The 23,387-nt window shown below is 34.2% G+C and overlaps 1 protein-coding gene across 1 annotated transcript; it reads left to right on the top strand.

Moving 5' to 3' along the window:
- The first annotated feature begins 378 nt into the window (after positions 1 to 378).
- hzg (CTD small phosphatase herzog) lies at positions 379 to 22,610 on the top strand. The gene is made up of 6 exons (XM_069844379.1): positions 379 to 599; positions 7,698 to 7,736; positions 14,270 to 14,502; positions 16,060 to 16,209; positions 18,473 to 18,658; positions 20,447 to 22,610. The coding sequence occupies exons 1-6, from the start codon at positions 527 to 529 to the stop codon at positions 20,687 to 20,689; spliced, it is 924 nt and encodes a 307-aa protein (XP_069700480.1). The 5' UTR covers positions 379 to 526; the 3' UTR covers positions 20,690 to 22,610.
- The last annotated feature ends 777 nt before the right edge of the window (positions 22,611 to 23,387 follow it).

Here is a 23,387-nt window from a genome sequence, read left to right on the forward strand (position 1 = left end):
TAACCAATAAAATTGTTCAAATCCGTTGTCCTTAGTGGAAGAGCGTGATAAGGACATTAATTTAACTATACATCCTTAGTATAAGGCTTATTTTCAATACATATTTTATATCGTTGATACATCATCATTTACATTTCATTGAAAGAACATAACAAATTGCCTTTCGTTAATTAAAATTCCACGATCCCTTCTGTTTACTTGTATGTTATACGCATATGCAAGTTTCAACGTCACTTTTATTGATGTTTGTTATCGATAATTATAGTTAAAAGTACGCTATAATGCGAATTTTATTAAAGATTAAAATTAATTAATGATTATAATTATGTTTTGAGTACAAATTTATAATCTTAACTTTCAAATGGTTTTATTTCATTCTCACGTTGATGTACGTAGTTGGTACCACAACAAGTCGAGAGGAGTGAAAGATCATCTGCCATTTTGAAATTCAAGAAATTTTTTATGGTGTTTCTCATTTACTCTTCCAAAATTGAGTACAATAACAGGATAAAAAACAAATGTTTAAATGGACGCATCGTCCATCATCACACAGGTGTCACGCGATGACGAACAACTAAGTAGTTTTTCTCCTGAGAAAGGTAAGTAGGTCCTAACATGGGTGTTGCACCTGTTACGAGGAAGTCAGGAGGGCACAGATTGCAGCAGGGATAAATTTACAAGAAATCAAAGTACTATAGCTAGTTTCAGTGTTTTCGGGTCTGTTTCTTAGACGTTCTATGTCGAAAATGAGTGACAACGGCTTCTTGGGGCACAACTGTTACGTGTCACTCTGCGCACATAAAAATGTTCATTTCTAGAAATATGTAAACATTATGATTATAAACAGCATTGCAAGTATCATTACAGTTGCTGTTATTACCTAAATTAAAAATTATTACATCCATAATATATGTAATCGTAATTTAATGTGCTGATCGGATTCACTGCGCATACTATTCAGTGACAGGTTAGAGGTTGGAGTTCTATAGGCTTACAGATTGTAATTAAAACAACTGGAATAGCTTATATTTTGGTGTTGCATTCATGTTTGGAGTATTTTTTTTTAACTAAAATCCGTTTTAATATAATATGATTTCTTTAGATTTAAGTGAGCTGAAGTTGTACAGTTGTCAACTTCTGTTAGGCCTAAATATAGGCTACAACGCGAAATAAGCACAACGTTATGCCGATTAGTAACATTTGTGTTAAATAAATTTACACATTCAGGTTGCATATTATTTAGACAATTTAAGTAGGCCTATGTAACTACTATAGGCTAATAGTTTCGGTTAAATTGCCGAACACAGTTGGTAAAGTCACCTTTGCCTGTAGAAGCAAAATTGTCCAATATGGGACAAGGTTTTCATCTTTTAATGGTACATGACAGTGTTTGAAATCCCTTTCAATTATTTTCAATTCCATTTCCAAAATAAAAGCGTTTACACGCATGTCAGTGGTATTACCCTATAAAATAACGCGGTGAAATGTGGAAGTTTCGAAATGTCACGTAGGTTTCAGGGAGACAGGCTAGTTGGACAAAAATAATAGATAGCCTATTATGTGTATCAGTACATTACGTCTCATGATTGTTTACTATAGCATTTGTACTGAGAGAACTTTATAAATTGCACGGACTAAAATAACTTTTAACTTATGTGCTGAAAAATATTGTAGGCTATGCACAATGTAACATCAATAGTGTTCATTTCAGTGTTGCTGAGAGATTCCTGATTATTTAATTTCCATTGAAAGTAGTATATAGGCTAGGTTGCAAACACGTTTAGCGTTTCTAACCCTAATTATTTACTAACGGTATTTTCTAACTATTGCCACATTTAATGGTCCACTCAGTTGTTGATTAAACCATAAATATTATATTCACACTCAACGACTTAGTTGGACCCAGGCCTAACTTAGTATGTAGTCAGCTGATGGCTTTTAGCCAAATGGATTAGGGTTATATTTCACGGAGATCTTGTCATATTTAAATAGGCCGATGCTAGAAACAGTGGCTGGAAACATGTTTGCTCTTACCTAGTAGGCCTACTTAGGGTTTCCTCGATCATTTCTTATTCCACAATTGCTTTATTAACATTGCATGTCTATCAGAATAACATGTGTGTACTTGTTTCTTGTATCATCTTGATTGTTCTTGATTACACACTTTTAGCACTTGTAGAAACATTAATGATCTGTATATTTTCTAAGTAAACAACTTTTTAAATTTTACTGTGTTATTATTGAAACAACCAGTAACTTATTGTCACAGTTAATGAACCAGTAATTTAATGCACCAGCACACAAATTAGCAACACACATGGACATCATAAGAAACAGACCAACAGATTGTAGTTTCAATAACACAGTGAAGTTAAAAACTTAGCCTATTTAACAAATATAGCTTACAGATTATTAGTGTGTGAACTGTTGAAAAAAAAAAATGTATAGCATTAATTTAATAGGTAATATTTTTCATGGTTAGAAATGTCAATTCGCTCATATATTTGTGAAACCGAGACACAAATGATAGTAATTGTATGGTATTTTAATGTTCTGTATTAGAAACTTAGGTATTAATTATTTACAAAGAAAGTTAGGACATATTTACGTACTTGGTTTCAAGTCGAGTCATACACACTGTAAACAAAAGACAAATAGAATGGTGATGCCAATTTCGCACCAGAATAATAGTGGAAATTTCTTGTGAAAGTGGTGGCCGGTGGAGAGGCAGGATTGCATGCCTTGCATGTAAGCTTCTTGGTAGGTACATAGATAAGATAGAAAGCTAGTTTTCGTAAGGTCAAGTATCAGTGACAGGTTAGGTGTGGTTAATTCAGTCTTTTGGTACCTATGCCTTATAGGCTATACATTTTGATCAGTAGTTGCGTATGAATAGATATCTATCTTCTTTTGGTAATGCATTTGTAAAGAATTATGCCAGAAATTGGACTGCAGTGCCACTATTGATGTTTACTTACAGAGTAGTGTTTTAGAAATATTTCCGTCATACTATAATCTTTCGTCTACTAAAGATACAGTCGTCATATTCTGGATGTGTCAATATATGTGTATTTGAATGTCTTTATACATACATGGAGACTACAACCCATAGTCATTGAATTTATGTTTGTGTTACGATCCACTCTTTTCTATGCAGCCTTTTGATAATGCTTGTAGATCTATTCTAGAAGCCTAAGGTTTATGTTAGACTGTGTAGGTAGACTTATTTGCATTGATATTACAGATGTTACGAGGAATGCCTCAAACTTTACTTTCGAAGCCCTAGTAGGTTTACCATATATCCAGTGGCACCTAAAACATTGAGTGGACTCAAACTCTTCATCATAATTTCCCAAAAGAGTCTCATAAATCTTCAATTTAATGATATATGATAATGATTTTACGGATAGTATAGGCCTATACAATGTACTGTAGAATGCTAAAAAAGTAACAGAATGTTCAAAGTTCTAAGAACGATTTTGTAATGTATGTAGTTAGTAGGTCCAGGGGCTATGTTCCATTTACTTGTAGGTGACATTCTTTTGGATATTATGTGAATACCAATTTGTTCCTTCATACTAATAACTATGTACAAACAAATCTCCGCATTATCTTGTGCATAGTTGTTCTGCACAATTATTCATTTTTAGTAATTAAGTAGAACGTTACAGTTATAGAAACATTTAACTTGGGGACTTGAATTCTTTCTAACTATAAATTGATATGAAAGTGGATTCACTATTACGTAGCATGGGTGTTTCTCCCTATAAATTCGTCACAAACATCTTCTAAATCTTACTTTTCAGCACTATCCTTATGTGACACCTGACTATCGGTAGGAGAGATGAATAAAGTGCACACCAACAATGCATCCTTCTTATATCACATATCATGTTCTTGTTTAGTCAACTGTCCAAGACAGGTTTGTACCTCATAAATGACACCAGTAAGGCATCATTCATGAGGTAACTAAGCCAGGAAAGAATGGAAAAGGAAATAATAATGATAATGGTGATGATGATAATGATAAAAATGATAAAAATAAATTAATAAGATGACAAATTATTGCGTGGGCTCAGGCTCCACAGGCCCATATAAGTTGGTGCCACTGCATATATCCATCTGGTTATAGAGGTAAACATCTGCATGACGTATTAAATCAAGCAAGGTTCTTTGCCAATGTTATTTTGTGGACCATGCCATTGATCATTATTTATTTATTTATTTATTTCATCCACTCAACAACGTAATTACAGAATAGAGAATAGTGATAATAACATTAATAATAACATACACATTATTCGATAACATAATACATGACACACAAACTGACCCCCCCCCCCCCCACCATAAGAACAACACATCCCCATCCCTACAACTGACGAATGCAAACGCCTGAAATAAGATCAGCTGGAACAGCAGTATTTCGAAAGACACTGAAGATGACACTATCGGTGTCGAAACGGGACCTGTCTGTTATAAGGTACATAACTTGTTTAAAATTATAACACTTTTAAAATTTCAACTAAGAAAGTTTTAAGTGATAATAACAGTACTAATACATAATACTTACTTACTAGCTTTTAAGGAACCCGGAGGTTCATTGCCGCTCTCACATAAGCCCGCCATTGGTCCCTATCCTGAGCAAAATTAATATATATATATATATATATATATATATATATATATCATCATATCCCACCTCCCTCAAATCCATCTTAATATTATCTTCCCATCTATGTCTCGGTCTCCCAGCATTTCTGGATTCGCCCATACGTGCTACATGCCCTGCCCATCTCAAACGTCTGGATTTAATGTTCCTAATTATGTCAGGTGAAGAATACAATGCGTGCAGTTCTGTGTTGTGTAACTTTCTCCATTCTCCTGTAACTTCATCCCTCTTAGCCCCAAATATTTTACTAATACATAATAACAGTTATAATACAATACTACTCAACAATACAATATTCAAATACAATACACTATAATAGACAACAAGCAAATATAACATGAAAATCTCGGTATAAAACTTAGATTATATAGTAAAGTAATAGAGCAAGTGATGAAATGCAAATAACTAATCACAGATTAATAACATAAAACAATAAATGAAGATGTATTAGACATACGTTAGGTCAGCAATGTTAACGGAGTTAGAAATTGAGATATTAATGATAATTGATATGAAATAATTTAAGAAAGAAGACCAAAACTACGATATACAGTATTTACTCCTTAGCTTCGCCATTGACACCAATCCTAAAATCATTTCTGATCCATAAGATCCAGATGGCATCACAAGGTGAAGAAGTATGCTTCAAGAAGAAATGTGCAGAAAAGCAGCTGCTAGATGAAAAACATGCTACATAGCATTTCTTTTTCCACAGAAGAAGTTAATGATTAATGTGTAATTTATACATAGAGCTGCATTTACGTATGGGCCACAGGGCAGCAAAATTTTGAGAAAAGATAAAAAAAAATCGTTAAGGACAACCTTTTATTCTGATAGCCACCCTTACTTCAATGTGTTTTGCTTGCGATATTTACCTACATTGGATGAATGAAAAACAGTCAAATACCCACCATTAGTATGTATATATTTGTGTGTGTGTGTGTGCGTGCGTTTTTTTATTTTTTACCTGGCCCTTTCCCTTTTTTTGCAGTAGGACTGCTAATGTCTGAAGATTTGTGTCTATAAAGAGCGCAAATTTCTTTAGATCGATGGGCAGGGTGCCCCTTAAAAATGGGTCTAATTATTATTTGTATACAATATGCTTTACAGCTGCCTTTGCCAGAAGGGAGAGTAACATGCACGTGCACTATGGGATTAATGATAATCCACTAGATTTGTTTTGACAGCCATTCTGTTTTCAATGCCCTATAGTCCTTAGTTTCAACTCTTTGACTTATTGTAGAAATGCTTGAATACAATTGAATAGACCCTTTCAATAAGAGTATATGGTACATTGTTTCCCTATGTACTTAGATCCTTATTCCAGGGGTATTCAATTAACGAGGCACAATAAATTGTATACTGTATAAAAGTACTGGACTCAGAACACTGAAAAAAGATCATTAGAAATTATGGAAAATTTGTGAAGCACCAAGTGCACTAAGTTTACATGACTTCAGTTAATTTCTTCTTTCAGTGAATGGAAAGGGCATAAGTATGGCGCAAGAATACAGATAGATCACTGTCTCCTAAAAGACAATTTTATGTGTAGATGATGTGAAAAAGAAAAGAAACGTCTTTACATATTCTTCTGGGTGGAGCTAAGTGCAGATATCTTCCCAACTGGCCTTTGACTTTTGAAGATATGGATGTTAAACCAGTTAGTCTTTAAACTAATGTATACTTGCCACAGGACTGCCTTTGCAATATATATATTTACATTTACATTTACACACACACACACACCCACGCACACGAAAGCGAGTCAGTCAGTTTAAGAGAGTAGTGTATTATGATAATAAATTATTGAAAGAATTTTAGTTTTGTCCTTTAAATGTGCAGAAATTTGATCCAAATAAATGTGTGTGTGTGTGTGTGTGTGTGTATGTATGTATGTATGTAATGCTCTGGATTTAACAATGAAGTCATCATCCTTCTTGCTTCCCAATATTTTGACGGAAGGTCCACAAATGTCCTAAGAGTTTCACAATTAGCCAGGTGCTCCATCTCCATGTCCTCGTCCACACCTGTGGAGTAACGGTCAGCACGTCTGGCCGCGAAACCAGGTGGCCCGGGTTCGATTCCCGGTCGGGGCAAGTTACCTGGTTGAGGTTTTTTCCGGGGTTTTCCCTCAACCCAATATGAGCAAATGCTGGGTAACTTTGGGTGCTGGACCCCAGACTCATTTCACCGGCATTATCACCTTCATCTCATTTAGACGCTAAATAACCTAAGCTGTTGATAAAGCGTCGTAATTTAACCTACTAAAATAAAAAAAAATCCATGTCCTCTTCTCTTCTCTCGTTCTGCAAAGGAATTTTACAATGTTACGTTTGTTGTGACCAAATATTTTGCACATTTAGAGGACAAAATTAAAATTCTTTCAATCATTTATGTGACCAAATATTCGCACATTTAGAGGACAAAACTAAAATTCTTTCAATCATTTATTATCATGATACACTGCTCTCTTAAATTGACAGAGCATATTGGGAATTCAATCAATGGCTTTCCCAAAACACGCTATGAAATGTTTCATATAAAACAATTTTTATCTCGAAAAGGTAGCAAAAACGAGCAAAATTGCCGAAATATCTCAAAGAATAAGCTGAAATTAATGACTTTACTTATGGTTGATTCTGTGTGTATATATATATGTATGTATGTACATATATAAAACATGTCATTTATACACGGAGTTGGCCATCTTACAAGGTTTGTTTCCATGAAACAAAATAGAATGTGGAGCATGAATGTCAGACATTTTGATTCTTATTATGGATTGAATCTGAAGCTATTCTTATGTTAAATAATCTTTTTCTTCTTAGCTCCTCTTTTGAATGAAGTAATTGGTTTTGCTGATAATTGTTATGGACCTAAAGATTTCTCCAAATACCTCTCCATTCCACCACCCTCTTATGTACAAAGAAGTAGTACATTATCACTTATGTTTTAGTAGTATTTCGTAAGTGGATAAAATGTGTGAAAACAGTTGTATTAAGTGACATTATTTCTATCTTTTCAGTACCATTACCACGTGTGGAAAATGAGTTGGCAGCACCAGGTAAGTGTTGACCTTGACTCACAAGATAGATGTTACTATCTTGAAACAACATTTATTTGAAGTTGAAGTGTTGTCACCTGGAAATCCTAGTTAAAATACAATGAATATGTATTTGTAATATTGTTGATTCAACCATAGTTCTGTCTCCTGCCCCCATCAATTTCAAAATACTCGTTTGTAATAGTGTAATATAATACTTCGTGAAGATTTATCACTCTTAAAATAATATCTTCCGACATTTGTGAAGATAATATTTGTAATTATAATTATGTGTTGTTTACAATGATATAAGCATAGTTACGTGAATGAAGCATATTTTTGTTTTATGAGAGCTTGACTACAATTTAGTAAGTTGTAGTATGTGATAGTAATGTTTCAAGAGTTTGTGAGACAGCTTGAAGATGAAACAAATTAATAATCAAATATCTAGGAAGAAATCTTATTTCGTTCTCAATCTATACACTTTTAACACTAACTTATACAGTATAATCACTGATTGTTGGCTTATTTTACAATGCTGTATCAACATCTCAGGTTATTAAATTTAGCGTCTGAATGATATGAAGGTGATAATGCCGGTGAAATGAGTCCGGGGTCCAACACCGAAAGTTACCCAGCATTTGCTCGCATTGGGTTGAGGGAAAACCCCGAAAAAAACCTCAACCAGATAACTTGCCCCAACCGGGATTCGAACCTGCGCCACCTGGTTTCGCGGCCAGACGCGCTGACCGTTACTCCACAGGTGTGGACATCACTGATTAACTTTGTAACGTTGCCTTTGGTAGTGTAGTTGGTATAGCGCTGGCCTTCTATGCTCGAGGTTGCGGATTCGATCCTGACCTAGGTCAATGGCATTTAAGTGTGTTTAAATGCGGCAGGCTCATGTCAGGAGATTTACTGGCACGTAAAAAAAACTCCTGTGGGACAAAATTCCAGCACATCGGCGATGCTTATATAATCTCTGCAGTTGCGACCATCGTTAAATAAACCATAATTTAAAAAAAATGTTAAAACTTTGTAACTTCTTTACGATGTTAATATGAGGTATTTTAGCTGGCTGACTATATTAGGGGCAGAAGAAATCGGCGGGTCTGGTGAACTCCTACTTCTCTACCCCGACTCCTACACCCCTCAGAACCTGTTTGGTGTATGGTCCTGTCCCAAATAACTCCATTGATACTTTTTCACTGCAGGAAAACTTAGAAAATAAATAAAACAATTACGTGATTTGTAGTAATTACAAATAGGGCCTAGCATATATAGCTTATATTCTTTACTCAATATTATCATTATAATATTTTGCAAGTTATGTCATTTCACAAATGTAATAAAGTGTAATGTAAACCTAATATAAATCAAATATTGGTAATTTCATAGAAGACGGGCACCTGGTTGGATGTACTAAGTATTACCAATCTTTTTACTTTAGAGTTAAATGTTAGTGATTTTTAGTGACTTTTATATGTTAGTTCTAGGTTTTTATACGAGGTGTCGCATTGATGATGTTTCAATTTGATTGGTTATAGTTGTCATTTGTTCTAGAATTTTCGTTAATTTTGAATGGGTAATGACGTTGTTAATTGTTCTTGGTTGTTTGAAGTGAGTGGTGTTATACTGTTTTGCTGGCTAAAGCTATTGGAAGTTTGTCATTTTATGATTTTCCTTCGATTTGATTGGTTATAGTTGTCATCATGTATTCTAGAATTTTCGTTAATTTTGAATGGATAATGACGTCAGTAAGTTGTTCTTGGTTGTTTGACGTGAGTGGCGTTATATTGTGTCTGATGGGTAAACCTATTGAAAGTTTGTCATTTTATGATATTTGTGAAAGATGTGTGAACATAGAACAGAGCATTAAATTTTATGTCGATTTTGGTTCAGTTCTTTCGCTGGTGAATAAAAATTGTATCGATTGTTGACGAGAAAACTGTTCCTGTGATTCCAAGGAATTGTTCATTGAATTCTCCGTACAAGTTAAGGTGTAATAAGAGTTCAAAGAGAATTTCATTTTGTGTAAATACATGGTATAGTTATGTGAACTTGACTGTACGACAAAGTGGTGGTTTAGTTCTTTGTTGGCTGCATGCTTTAAGTTTAGATTGCCTTGAAGCCTGTGTCATAATGCAAGTGAAGTGGTTGTCTTTGAAGACGTCAATGAGGATTGAATTTTGTTTGATTAGGTGATAAATTATTGTTTTGTTTTGTGTTTTAGTGATTTGTAGGGGCAAAGTGCGGACGAAAACTGCCAGAAAAGTACTACCAACTATGAAGTTCAAATGCCACCAAACACCATAAAAATCAGACGTGAAAAATTAAACATATTTTCATTTTTTGAAAGGCTTTTTCTTCCTTAAAAATATGAATATATGTTTGATTTTCCATGTTTGATTTTGTAATGTTTGGTGACATTTGAACTTCATAGTTGGCAGAACATTTTGGTAGTTTTCGTCAGCCATGTTGGATTTTGCCCGTCTTCTAGGAAATTACCCAAATATTTAGCATTACACAAATGTTTTGTATTTATGTATTTTCAGAATGTTTTGTTGAAACAGTAAATACTAAATAATGTTTGTGCAGTATACTTAACAACTTTATAAATCACGATAAAATTAAACATTGAAGTACAAAATATTAATATATGTTTACTGATTGTGGATATGTATATTATTATAACATGAACGAATGTCGTAATGAAAGCACACTTACGAATGACTTAGCTTAATAAAATAAATAACATAAATATGACACAAAAAATCGTTTTATAAATTGGGCACTCAGCATTATTCTGATTCTATGCGGTGAGTTTCATTCAGTCTTGTTTATGCGTCTGTATTATTGAAGTCCATCAACAATTCAATACAAGAAGTGTTGAAATAGCATATATTCAATGAAAAAAGTCGATGAAATAGTCTCCAGTCACAGTTATATCTACTCAAGTTAATGTATTATTGACAAGTTACTAAATAATATTTCATTTTATGATCCTAATAATATTTTATTCCCAAACGTAATGTATTTTATCTAATTATAACTAACACTGGAGCTCCTAAAAATTTAGCAGTCAAGAACATGTAATTACAATATAATACTCCATTTGACAGAGATATAATTAGCATATCAATTAAGAAATTTACCTTATTCTGTGAACAATTTCTAAAAAAATTAAATCAACTTAATAATGCTCTTCAACAATCTAAATAATGAAACAATTTTCCATTGTTAATGTCTTAAATAAGCAACTTAATATAGCATAAAATGTTACAATATCTAAAAGAAATATATTATTAATTTAAATGTAAAATTCCATATTATCTACATCTGTCCGTGTATTCTTTAAATAAATATATGTAAAATTAGGCTCCATAGCATGATTGTTTTACTGCTATTTGTCTCCCTTTTGCGTAAATTCTCTCGACCGAATGTAAAGAAACACCACTGGCCTTTGACAGTGACTGTCTGCATTGATGATAGGACATTTTTAATGTCCTCACAGTTCTTTTAAGAAACAGTGAAGTTGGTAAACACCACCTTTAGTAAGGTTTCTGATATCAGGGCCCGATTGAGACATGATAGTGATTACAGTACTCGGATGATTAGTAGCTGTTTAAAAATACTGTTTATTATGAGATATATTGTATTTATGATCAAACTGTAGCACAGTAGTATCACAGACAAGCACTTGTCAATAACTAACATTCGAACGGAGCAACAGAAAGGTTTCTTTGTTCAGGTCATAAACCGCTAGAGAAAGTGTGGAGCGAGTTGTTTCCGAACCAAACCAAAAATCCGCCTATTGATTCTGCCTGTACTATAGTTTTGAAGTGATATTCTTCATTGTCCGAAGCCTAGTCAGACTGTGTGGAGTTTCATTATTTCAATACTTTATGGTTGCTGTAGTCTTAATTCTCACTTTCCTACAAGTATGGAACATAAACCAAATTACGAACAGAAAGATTATGGGGCTGACGTTCTCTTATGCCATTCTTACTGCAAAAATTTGGTTTCCCTCTCTACCTCTCTCTCCTCGTTACCTTTTGTGACAAATAGCATCATTGTCAGTGACAAGGTTAAGTAGAGTTTCACGAGGAGATATATTAGTGACAAGTAGCCCCACTGTCAGTGATAAGGTTAGGTAGGATTTGATGAGGAGATAGATTAGTGACAAGTGCATAGCGCAAAAATTACACAACTGAATGTCAGGCCATTATCCCACTGTTCCAATTTTACTGCTTTTGAGCCCTATCCAGGCTTCTTTTTTATTTATTCTAATAAATATACTTCACACACGTTCAGGATATTCTACAAGAAATATGCAGACCACTTGCTGCCAGTTGATTATAATTTGGTCTACGAGAGGTTGAAGGTCACTGGCATAGCTTATGTGTTAGTGTGATTGCCTGATGATCTAAAAGCTGAATTCGAATCTTACTAGATTGGGCTTTCTTGTTTATTTGCAATTTTCTAATTAATTGTAATGTAATGTGTATGAAATTTAAATATTTGAAACAGTGACTAACTTTACTAACAATAGTAAATAAAAGTAATTTATTTCGGTGCTTTAATACTATTGGTGTAATATGAATAATGATCGACAATCCACAGTTACAAATATAATATAGTCATGTCTTCACGATATTTTAAATATTAACCTCGTCCTCATAGAAGTTATCACGTAACATTTCCAATTGTTTGCCTTTATATTTTCAAATTTTACTGCTACAATTTTGTGCTACACATGTTTATTATTGTAGGAGAAAGAAATTTGAGTGAGGAACAGTCAATTATTGTTGGGTGATAGAAGGTATAAGATTGGTTAGCTAGAATGCCTAAATTCAGTAAACCATTTATAAGTCAACATGTGTCACCTACGAAGTAAATAGGCTATGTGAGTTATGTTGATGTAATTTAAATTTATTGCTAAAATATATTATGCCTTTTTCAAAGATTCTTGTGCCCTTTTTTTTTTTTTACATTTTTATTGCCATTTTTGCCTGCTTATTTTAACTGTTACAAATGTCTAAACATTCGGGCTCTAGTTATGAGATTAGGTACTTTGACTGTCTATATAGAAAAGGAAGGGTAACATTAGTAGCAAAAAGCTAGCTAGATATAGAATAGACTTTGTGGGAGTACAGGAGATTAGGCAAGATGAGAATGGCATATCACAAATAGGAGATTAAGTGTTGTACTCTGGGGAAGGAAAAATAATCACCAATTAGGAAAAGTATCCTTCATTCATAAAAGAATAAAATCAGGAGTAATAAAGGTCGAATTTATCGGTGACAGGTTGTCATATTTAGTACTTAAGGCATGTATGGGCGAGTCTAGAAATGCATATAGAATGTTAGTTGGGAGGCTGGAAGGAAAAAAGGCCTCTGGGTAGGCCGAGACATAGATTGGAGGATAATATTAAAATGGATTTGAGGGAGGTGGGATAAGATGGTAGAGATTGGATCAATCTTACTCCGGATAGGGACCGATGGCGAGCTTATGTGAAGGCAGAAATGAACTTCCGGGTTCTCTAAAAGCCATAAGTAAGTATAATAATAATAATAATTATTATTATTATTATTATTATAATTCATTATTCTGTATTTATTACACATATTCAAGTGCGTTCCTGCTGAATTAGATTTCCATGGAATCATTTCAGCCTACGATCATTAATCCATTATTATTATTATTATTATTATTATTATTATTATTATTATTATTATTCTGTATTTATTACACATATTCAAGTGAGTTCCTGCTGAATTAGATTTCCATGGAATCATTTCAACCCACGATCATTAACCCATTATTATTATTATTATTATTATTATTATTATTATTATTATTATTATTATTATTCATTATTCTGCATTCTGTATTTATTACACATATTCAAGTGAGTTCCTGCTGAATTAGATTTCCATGGAATCATTTCAACCTACGATCATTAATCCATCATTATTATTATTATTATTATTATTATTATTATTATTATTATTATTATCATCATCATTATCATTATCATCATAATCATAATCATAATTCAATAAAATCTTCGTTAAATTTTTGCATAATTTTACTTGCATGTTATAAAACAGTGGATTTTGAATCTTAAGAACAGGAGTGAGAAATAAAGTTTGAATTGATTGTTGCATTTACATGGTGAGGTGCTAATATTCCATATAAATGACATGATAAGTCCAGATAAGAACATCAATGCTGAAGCCTGGTTCATTTCAAGTTTTAATTTGTGCTTCTACTAGTACACCTTATTTTACATGAAATTTGAAATGAATTAGGAAACGTTCATGTTGTTGGGGTTTGAGAAACAATTTGGAAGTCTTACCCTAAATCATTTATTAGGCCTACATTAATTTGTGTAGTTTTCCACTTTGATTAGTTTGTACTGTGAAACTTCACAATGTATGTGTTATAAAGCAATGTACATAATTTGTATTTCTGTTTACATTCTTGATTAGAAGCCTGTATTTATGTGATATCTTGGAGTTTTAAATCTTTTGTGTTCAATTTATTTTCAGGACAAGTTGGCAAGAAGCCTCGGCGAGGGTTTTTTCGTTCATTGTTCTGTTGCTTCACTAGGCAGCCAGGTGCTAGCTCAAAACAAAGCACAAAGCCTGGGGGTCGGGATGGTTCACCTCCACTCAGTCCTGGTTCCCCCAGGTTCCTGCTCCCTTCAGTGCGACACCAGGATATGCATAAGAAATGCATGGTGATTGATCTGGATGAGACTCTAGTTCACAGCTCGTTTAAGGTACTGTACGATGCTACAGGATGGGTTGGGGTAATTTGGATATAAGTTACAATTTATTGAGTAAAACTTGATCTAATCTTCAAACACATGCGAATTTAATATATATTGTCTACTGAAAAATACCAAGTCAGCTATTGCAGTCTGCTGGCTATATATCAACAACTGCTAACCTAGATGCGGTATGATGACACAGAATAATTAGTTAACATGCATAAGTAAACCTATAACTAAACATAAATATGAAAGTTATATAATAGTTTTAGAAGATTAAAGTATAAAGAAAAATTGATTAAAAACATTGTTTATGGAAGAAAATTGTTGAGAGGAGAAGATAAATAATTTTTTAAAGTTTTAATGGTTATCACGATTGGTTTAAACATGTACTAAAACCAGACATAAGTGCAAGTTTGAACCAATAAATTAATGAGATTTGCGATAGATTAAGTAGTTTAGGAAATTGTATTTTATTATGTACAGTAGAACTTGGTTATAACGACATCCAAGGGACCTTAAACATTATGTTGTTATAAACGAGTGTCGTAGTAACAGAGATTCACTTTATCAATCTAGTGAGGTGGAAAATGAAAAATAACAAATTTAATTAGACTTATTTTAGATTTATGTATTGACTTTTAAGCCTACAATGAACATAATAAAATACATGTAGGCCTACAGTATTCTGTATTAAAACAGTTTGTTCAGTACTCACTAAACTACTTTACTTAGAAGTGAAGTAATCAGTCATTTTACTCTGTTGTCTTCTACTTGCCCAATACACACTTTCTAGAGCTAAATTACGTTCTATGTTCATAATTTCAGTTGCAATTTCACTGCTCTCTTTCCTAGCTTCATAGAACATGTTCATAATTAAAATGACTTCTAAAGCGTCACTCACTTCTTTTAGTGGCCATACTGCATTAAAATGCGTGCACTTAGTGATAACTTCCTGTCGAAACTGATCTAATACCGCATGAATTCGGGCAGGTTACAATGGGCTGGGGAATTCGCCTGCATTCCAGAGGTCTATGACAGAAAGAGACTGTAAAGAATTTGTCAGGGTCAAATTCCAACGAAATATTTCTTAAAATACTTTGGTTCTTAGAAAATCTTATTCCAAACTGAGGTTGAAAATGACGTTATATGTGAGGTAGACGCATATGCGTTTGTCATATTAAGCAAGGTAGGAAAGCATATGTTTTATGGGGAATTAGTTGGGACCACAGAATATTTGACGTTATAGGCGAGGTGTTGCACAAAACGAGGTCGCTATAACCAAGTTCTACTGTATTTAGATCATTTTTTAAATTATTAAGTTTGTACTTTTGTGAAGTAATATCAATAAAATCTAATGATAACAATAAAATATATATTGTCTATTTCACAATTGCCTATCATGGAGTGTTAAAAATTTGTGTTGATCACACTGATACTGTCTGGTAAAAAAAACTGACAATAGCCTGTTGTAATGGCCATATTGCAGCTTCTCTCCTCCTATTCTGATAAAAGTTTCAACCCTGCAGACTGCTTTATTACACTCCATTTGTGAACTTGTTACAGCCGATCAGCAATGCTGACTTTGTGGTTCCTGTGGAAATAGATGGAACAGTGCACCAAGTGTACGTTCTCAAGAGGCCATATGTTGACGAGTTCTTGCAACGGATGGGAGAGTTGTATGAGTGTGTGCTCTTCACTGCCAGCCTTGCAAAGGTAACTTCTGTCTAATTTTGCTGTTCAGTAGCACATTTACTTCATGTTTAGAAGATTTTTGGAGTCCTTTCCAAAGATTGGAAGGAGGTTTTTTATAACCATAAAATAAAAAAAAAAAGGAAGATTTATAAGAGAACTAAGGTTTAAGGACACAAAAAAATCTGAATATTTGCATAATATGTGCATTAGATTTATATGCAACATTCAGAAATGTGACTATATTTCACCATACTTCGGACAACTGTCATAGAGAAATGCAGAAAACTACATTCAGTCTCGTTGCTGTATCAAATCATGCACACTTCTTGTCCCTCTTACCTATCATGTCACTTTCAGAATCTCTCATCTCTTCACAACTTTGGCACCCGGTCTCAACAAGAAACTATTATTCTTATACCTAAGCACAGAACATGCTGTTATTCTCAATCATTCACAATCTACACCTCTCGAATCTGGAATCTCCTTTCTGCCAATATTAGAACCTGTCGGGCGGTATCGTCTTTCAAAATTAAAATGCACAATTACCTAATTCAACAGGCGTAGTAAATTACATTTGCAATAAGTGAATGTCTCAGGAATCTTCTATGCCACATCAATAAATTTAGGAATGCAGTTATATTGTCAGACTCCAAAGCAGCTATTCTATCAATAGTCTCTGAACACACACCTTCATCTCAAACAGCAGAAATAACTAAAATGCTCTCTCAATTAATATCACTCAATAAAAGAATTGTATTCCAATGGATACCATCCCATTGTGGAATCCTGGGAAACGAGAATGCGGATGCTTTAGCAAAGAAGGGCAGCACTGCTACTTACACACCTGTTACTAAATCTACGTATTACTCTGTGCAGAGATTTATTAAATCTACATACTTAGACTTCAACAAACAAAATTTGATAACACAATCCCAAGGGAAAAAATGGAACTGTCTGCATCAAAATCCACAGTTAATTCCCGATTTACCACGAAAATCGTCTGTAGCTGCATTTAGATTGGCAACAGGCCATGATTGTTTGGCTAAACACCTGCATAGAATTGGAATATATCAGTCCCCTAACTGCCCATTGTGCAACTCAAACCAAGAAATGGATTCGGAACACCTCAAAATCTGTGCTTCAGTGGCTGGTCATGATAATATCTTTGAAAAATATTGGAGTGCAAGAGGTCAAATGTCTTTATTGTCAAACGCCTGGCATTAGAAAACAACAACAACAACATTTGCTCTTAAATGTAATACTCATAAGGAATAATTAATAATTTGAGTTTTTTCAGATTAGTTTACTGAATTGATTTTCTCTTCATATGTTGAACAGTGATCATATTTAAATATCTAAATAATTGTATTTTTACTTCATAAATGATAGTCCTAAGTAATTATCTTTACATTTCTAATGTATTCAGATTAACTGGTAACTTAGGTAAGTTTCAATAACAGTATTTCGCATTATTATTATTATTATTATTATTATTATTATTATTATTATTATTATTATTATTATTATTATCACTGATGAAGATATGTCAAACAAAATATCTAAATTTATAAAAATCACTGGCGTCATTAACGCCGTCTTGAAATCCTCCCATGTTCAGAAACATACAAGGCTAAAGGTATATAAAACACTAGCTCGACCGGTCCTCACTTACGGTAGCGAGGCATGGACAATCAGAAAAGCTGATGAGCAAAGGCTGACGACAGTGGAAATGAGGTTCATGAGATGAACAGCGGGATGCTCTTTGCTGGAACACCGTAAAAATGTGGACGTATTGCAGGAACTCAAAATGGATCCTATAGTTAATTTTGTTCAACAATATCGACTTCAGTGGAAAAAATATGTCGAAAGGATGGATCGCACTAGATGGCCTAAACAGATTCTTACTTATGTACCAAGAGGAAAGAGGAAATTGGGAAGACCACGAAAGCGCTGGCATGAGACCGTAACAGATCCTGTAGGGTCTAATACGTGAGGGATATGATGATGATGATGATGATTATTATTATTATTATTATTATTATTATTATTATTATTATTATTATTATTATTATATTACTTATGCATCTGTATTAATTGTAGATCTGATTGAGTGGAAGAGAAGGCCTTAAAGCCTTAACTCTTTCAGTAAAATGAAATAAATTATTATTATTATTATTATTATTATTATTATTATTATTATTATTATTATTATTATTAGTTTTGAAATAATGAGTAAATTTACATTAAATGAAAGAGAATTTTGTAGTGAACATGTCGATTTCAGTATGCTGATCCAGTAGCTGATCTGCTGGATAGATGGGGCGTCTTCCGATCCCGTTTGTTCCGAGAATCGTGTGTATTTCACAGAGGGAATTATGTAAAGGACCTTAATAAACTGGGCAGAGATCTGCAAAAGGTGATTATTGTGGACAACTCGCCTGCTTCCTACATCTTCCATCCAGACAATGCTGTAAGTATACAAAGTACGCCAGAACAAATAAAAAGGCCTGGAAATTGTACACATTTGTATTTTGTAATGATTATTAAAAATATTAAAAATGAAATGCATGAAATTTAGCCGTTTGTTATTCATACTCAATTTTCCTTAATAAATAAATTATTGTTATTGTGTATAAAATGGAATGAATTTATGATTAACTATAATTGACAACACTTGGATGACAGATGAAATTTGATATCATGGTTCAGCTACAGAATATTACAAATTCAGGTGCATGTAATTGTGAACATTATTGCTGTTCCTTAGGAGTTTCGGATTTCTTAGGGAGGAAAGAAAAGTAACAATCTCTTGTCTAAGGTCAGTGATTCAGAACAATTTCTGAATCATATCAGTCCAACAGTCAGTGTTTAAGAAGAGAAACACATAAATATGAATATAAGAAATGCATTCACTCCGTGTCCAGTCCTGGAGAAAAGCGCTTTGTAACAGATCCAGCAGATAGATGTCCTCATTTATCTGAAACCAACACACACAAACCTATATGTTAATGCTTGTCACACCACTATCCTTCAAATAAATATTCAGTTCTTTATCTTCCTTTGGAGTTCATTATATTGTTTGGTTTTGAATTCTGCATCTGCATTTATGTCATCAGAAAGTACTGAGAAGACAGCAAAGAATGAAGGGTAAATGAAGAGTGGCTGGCGAAGTGTGGAATGGGGTGCTTCTTATTAGGTTCGTTCCAACAAGCCATTCATGGATCAGTTCATGTACGGTTCCTGTACCATCTTTTGAGCATCTGCTATGGGATTGAAACTGGACTGGACGCTGTTGGAATGCTTTCGCAGATCGTTATGTACTAAATCCAGAGATGCTATAACTGTGATCATCTTTGCTAAGAACGGGATGCTTATTATTATCGTTTTGCAGCTAATTCTAATTGCAGAAAATAGAATTTCGGTCATTTTCTATAAAAAGATGACAAAAAATATGGAAGGCAAGAATTCCGCTAATTCATTGTCGTGTACTGGGGGGACTCTCATCTAAAAAATAGTTCTTTTTTTTAATTATCAATGTATGTACGTTATTTATTATACTTTTAATCAAAGCTGCATGTTGAAATTGTAATTAACTATTTCAATACCCAAATAATTTCCATTCCCTTTCTTTTTGGCGAAAATTTAAATTAAATCTCTAGTTTTATTATTCGTCTGTACTGTCACTTTTCATCTTTAACCTCAATGATGTGAACAGACCATCATGTCTTTCTTCAGTATCCAGGAGACGTTAGTGAGTGCATGCGCGTCTCTCGTACTCTTCCGTACATGCCTCAATCCGCGGACTATTTCTGACCGTTCCGAACTCGTGTCAAAAGCTCGTTGGAACGCCCGACTGCAGTACATGTTTCCGGTTCAGGACTGGTTCGGATTGTGTTGGAACGCTTTTTCTGTACTGTGCATGCTCACGATGGTTACGGACGGTTCCTGACTGTTGTTGGAACGAACCTATTAATACAAGAAAAGCATACGTCATATATATAATCTATTCAGATTCTTCAAAACTGCAATGATCACTGTGTGAACCCATGTCGTTAACGACTGCACTGTGTCTGGAACAATTATTTCATTTCTTTCTTAGTGTTATTTTCCAGCCTTCTCACTGTTTGCAGAATCCATTCTAATGTTTTCTTATAAGGAATGAAATAAATTGAACATCGACAATAAAAAGTCAAAACATAAAGGAACTTCGGAGTCTTGTTGTGTGTTCAGAGTGATAGCTTAGTTTACGTGTTCACAGGTGCCTGTAGCCTCATGGTTTGATGACATGACTGATTCGGAATTGCTGGATCTGATCCCCTTTTTCGAGAAGCTGAGTAAAGTGGACAATGTGTACACAGTTCTATGCAACTCTAATCACCCGTATAATACCAATACTGGCACCAGCACAACAACTGGCATCATCAACCAGTCTCCACCCCCCCAACAGCAGCATAACAACCTACAAGTAAACAATCACGCGTCGCTCAATGCTGGCTCATAGCCACATCAGGGATTCCGCTAGCCTAGGATATGAATGACATTTGCGTTCTCTATAGGGCGCCGTTGTTTGAATCTGAGAGTGGCATGTGATGCGATGCCTTCTCTTGTTGTTTCTGTGTGCGCGAGTCTGTGTATGTGTGTGTGTATGTGGGTGCATGACGAGTTTGTTGTCGCCGATCCATGTTTTGTCATTAGCGGTCGCCTGTTGAATGCGGTATGTTTTATCCAACAGTCCAAGTGCCAATATTGCCTTCTGGATGAGTCGCAAAGGACGAGCTTCTGTAGAAGAGAAGTATGTATGGTCCAACTTCCTCAACAAAGAGTAATCCCAATTATTTTTGCTGATAAAAATAGTTTTTATAATAGCTTCTAAAAACTGTAGTACTCAGCCTTTTGATAAGCATAATCAGATAATCGAGTCCTATGATTTTTATTGTAATAATCGAGGGGATCATGTATATTCTAATATTTGCTTGATACAACTTGAAGTGTCATTTTAATCTCATGCGTATGTCTTATGTAAAAAGAAAGGAAACGATGGACTAGCTTGTACAGTAATATCTCGACAAAAGTGAACCTTTTCTTGCTGGATAATTTACAGCAGGTGGCAGGTCGGTCTGAATGTTGTGAAGAGTTTGGTGCTATTTTTTTCTAACCCTTGCTAGAAAAAGTGTAGCCTAACACGTGCACACAGGCGGTACGGCGGACAAGCGAGCCTACCCTTTCTCTCCCTCTCTTGACTTAGTCAGAGAGTCCGTGTCTGTGAAGTATGAGTGTTGCCGTGCCACTTAACCTATTATGTTACATGTATATACATATATATACATATATATGTATTATACGTATATATGTATATATATGAATTACATATATACGTGTATGTATACATATATGTATATATATGAATTTGCTAATCTTATATAGTGGCCTTAATGAACATTTTGATAACATTGTTATTGTGCTCTATCAATATATGACTGGTTCAGCGCTGTTGCGATGACCCACTCACACTTTTTTAATTATTATGATTATTACAAGTTTTATTACAAAAAATAAACCAAATTACCTGTCACCATTTTTCAGTATTTTTTCCCCTACTGATGTAGGTTTCTTACATGATGGCAAGCATTAGGTTAGCTCCCGCAGTACAAATGAACATCACATGGGGTTATAACTATATTGGTTTTTAATATTTTAATTTGTGCAACTCTAAGAGTTGAGGGGTTGTTTAATTTTTTTGTGTTGATGTGCCCCCATCTGTTGTGAGAAAGATGTAGAACAACACAGTAAAAGTGGTCAGAGATGATTGAGTTTTTGTACAAACATATGAATGTAATGTTTCTAATTTTTAGTCCTTTTGACTTTGTGTTTGTTTCCTCATACTCCATTCAGCTGCAGACTGTACTTAGTTGACCGCTTATTCTGTTATATAATTTCCCCAAATGTAATGTCCTACTATTTTTTCTTAAATAAGTGCCGGTAAAAACAGAATTTTGTGCTGTGAGCTTTTTATTTTGTGAACCTGTATTTTACAAATGGATTACATCAGTGGTGTTATTAAAGGGAGCAGCAGTTAGCAGAAAAACATGTGGAGAAAGGAGATTGAAACATGTATAAGATAAAAGTAGTCCCTTAATGATATTGCATTTCTGTAGCACAATAAATAGGTATAAAAGGATAAATGTTCATCATTAACACACAGGAGATTATTGAAGATTGTGCACAGAGATTAAGTTTGATTTGGCTAAGAAGGAAAAATGATTTCATTCACCCATGACACAGTGTTATCATGCCAATTATTACATAAAGAGATATCACAAGTACAAGGCATGCTCTGAATTAGGTTATCCTGAAATGTCTGGTTTCTTTCTGTAGTCACGTGTTTTCCTCCCATCTTATGATTTTAAGGTCCGGTTGCAGAAATGCAAATCAAATCAGCCTCTGATTACCAATCGGTTGATGTCTGATATATTTGATTGTTTATTGCATTGCACAAAGATGAATCTCTGATCAACTTGTCTCAATTTACTAATTGCAGATTTAATCAATCTTCTTAATGTATCCAGCTGTTTGCAGATTTAAGAAAGAAATGCATTTGGCAAAAGCACTATTTAGCAGCCATGGCCAATTTGTTGCTCTTTAAGAGGAAAGAAACGAATATATCAAGTGGATGCTGATCAAGAAAACAAGCGAATGCTCTGCCAGTTTGTTTTTGTAGAAGTAAAACAGGCGGATTCCATGTGTGTAGACTACAGAATAAAGTAAAAGAAATGCATTGAACTAAAAACGTGAGAGGCCAAATTTTTCTGATATTAAAAAGAGTCCTCTTATTAAACATCATCGTCCACACCTGTGGAGTAACGGTCAGCGCGTCTGGCCGCGAAACCAGGTGGCCCAGGTTCGAATCCTGGTCGGGACAAGTTACCTGGTTGAGGTTTTTTCCGGGGTTTTCCCTCAACCCAATACGAGCAAATGGTGGGTAACTTTCGGTGCTGGACTCCGGACTCATTTCACTGGCATTATCACCTTCATCTCATTCAGACGCTAAATAACCTAGATGTTGATACAGCGTCGTAAAATAACCCAATAAAATAGAGGGCTTTATGACTGGAATAGAAAATAAGGACACCAATGATGTTTGAGTGATGTACAAAAAAAAAAAAAAAAAAAAAAGCAATTTTCGGTCCCGGTCTCGGAAA

The sequence above is a fragment of the Periplaneta americana genome, chromosome 13, assembly GCF_040183065.1.
Source record: "Periplaneta americana isolate PAMFEO1 chromosome 13, P.americana_PAMFEO1_priV1, whole genome shotgun sequence".
In the NCBI taxonomy this organism is placed as follows: Eukaryota; Metazoa; Arthropoda; class Insecta; order Blattodea; family Blattidae; genus Periplaneta; species Periplaneta americana.

Coding starts and splice junctions, on each gene's coding strand:
- hzg (XM_069844379.1), top strand. CDS start 527: ATGGACGCATCGTCCATCATCACACAGGTGTCACGCGATGACGAACAA. Junction 14,503..16,059: donor TAGTTCACAGCTCGTTTAAG/GTACTGTACGAT, acceptor AACTTGTTACAG/CCGATCAGCAATGCTGACTT. Junction 18,659..20,446: donor TCTTCCATCCAGACAATGCT/GTAAGTATACAA, acceptor ACGTGTTCACAG/GTGCCTGTAGCCTCATGGTT.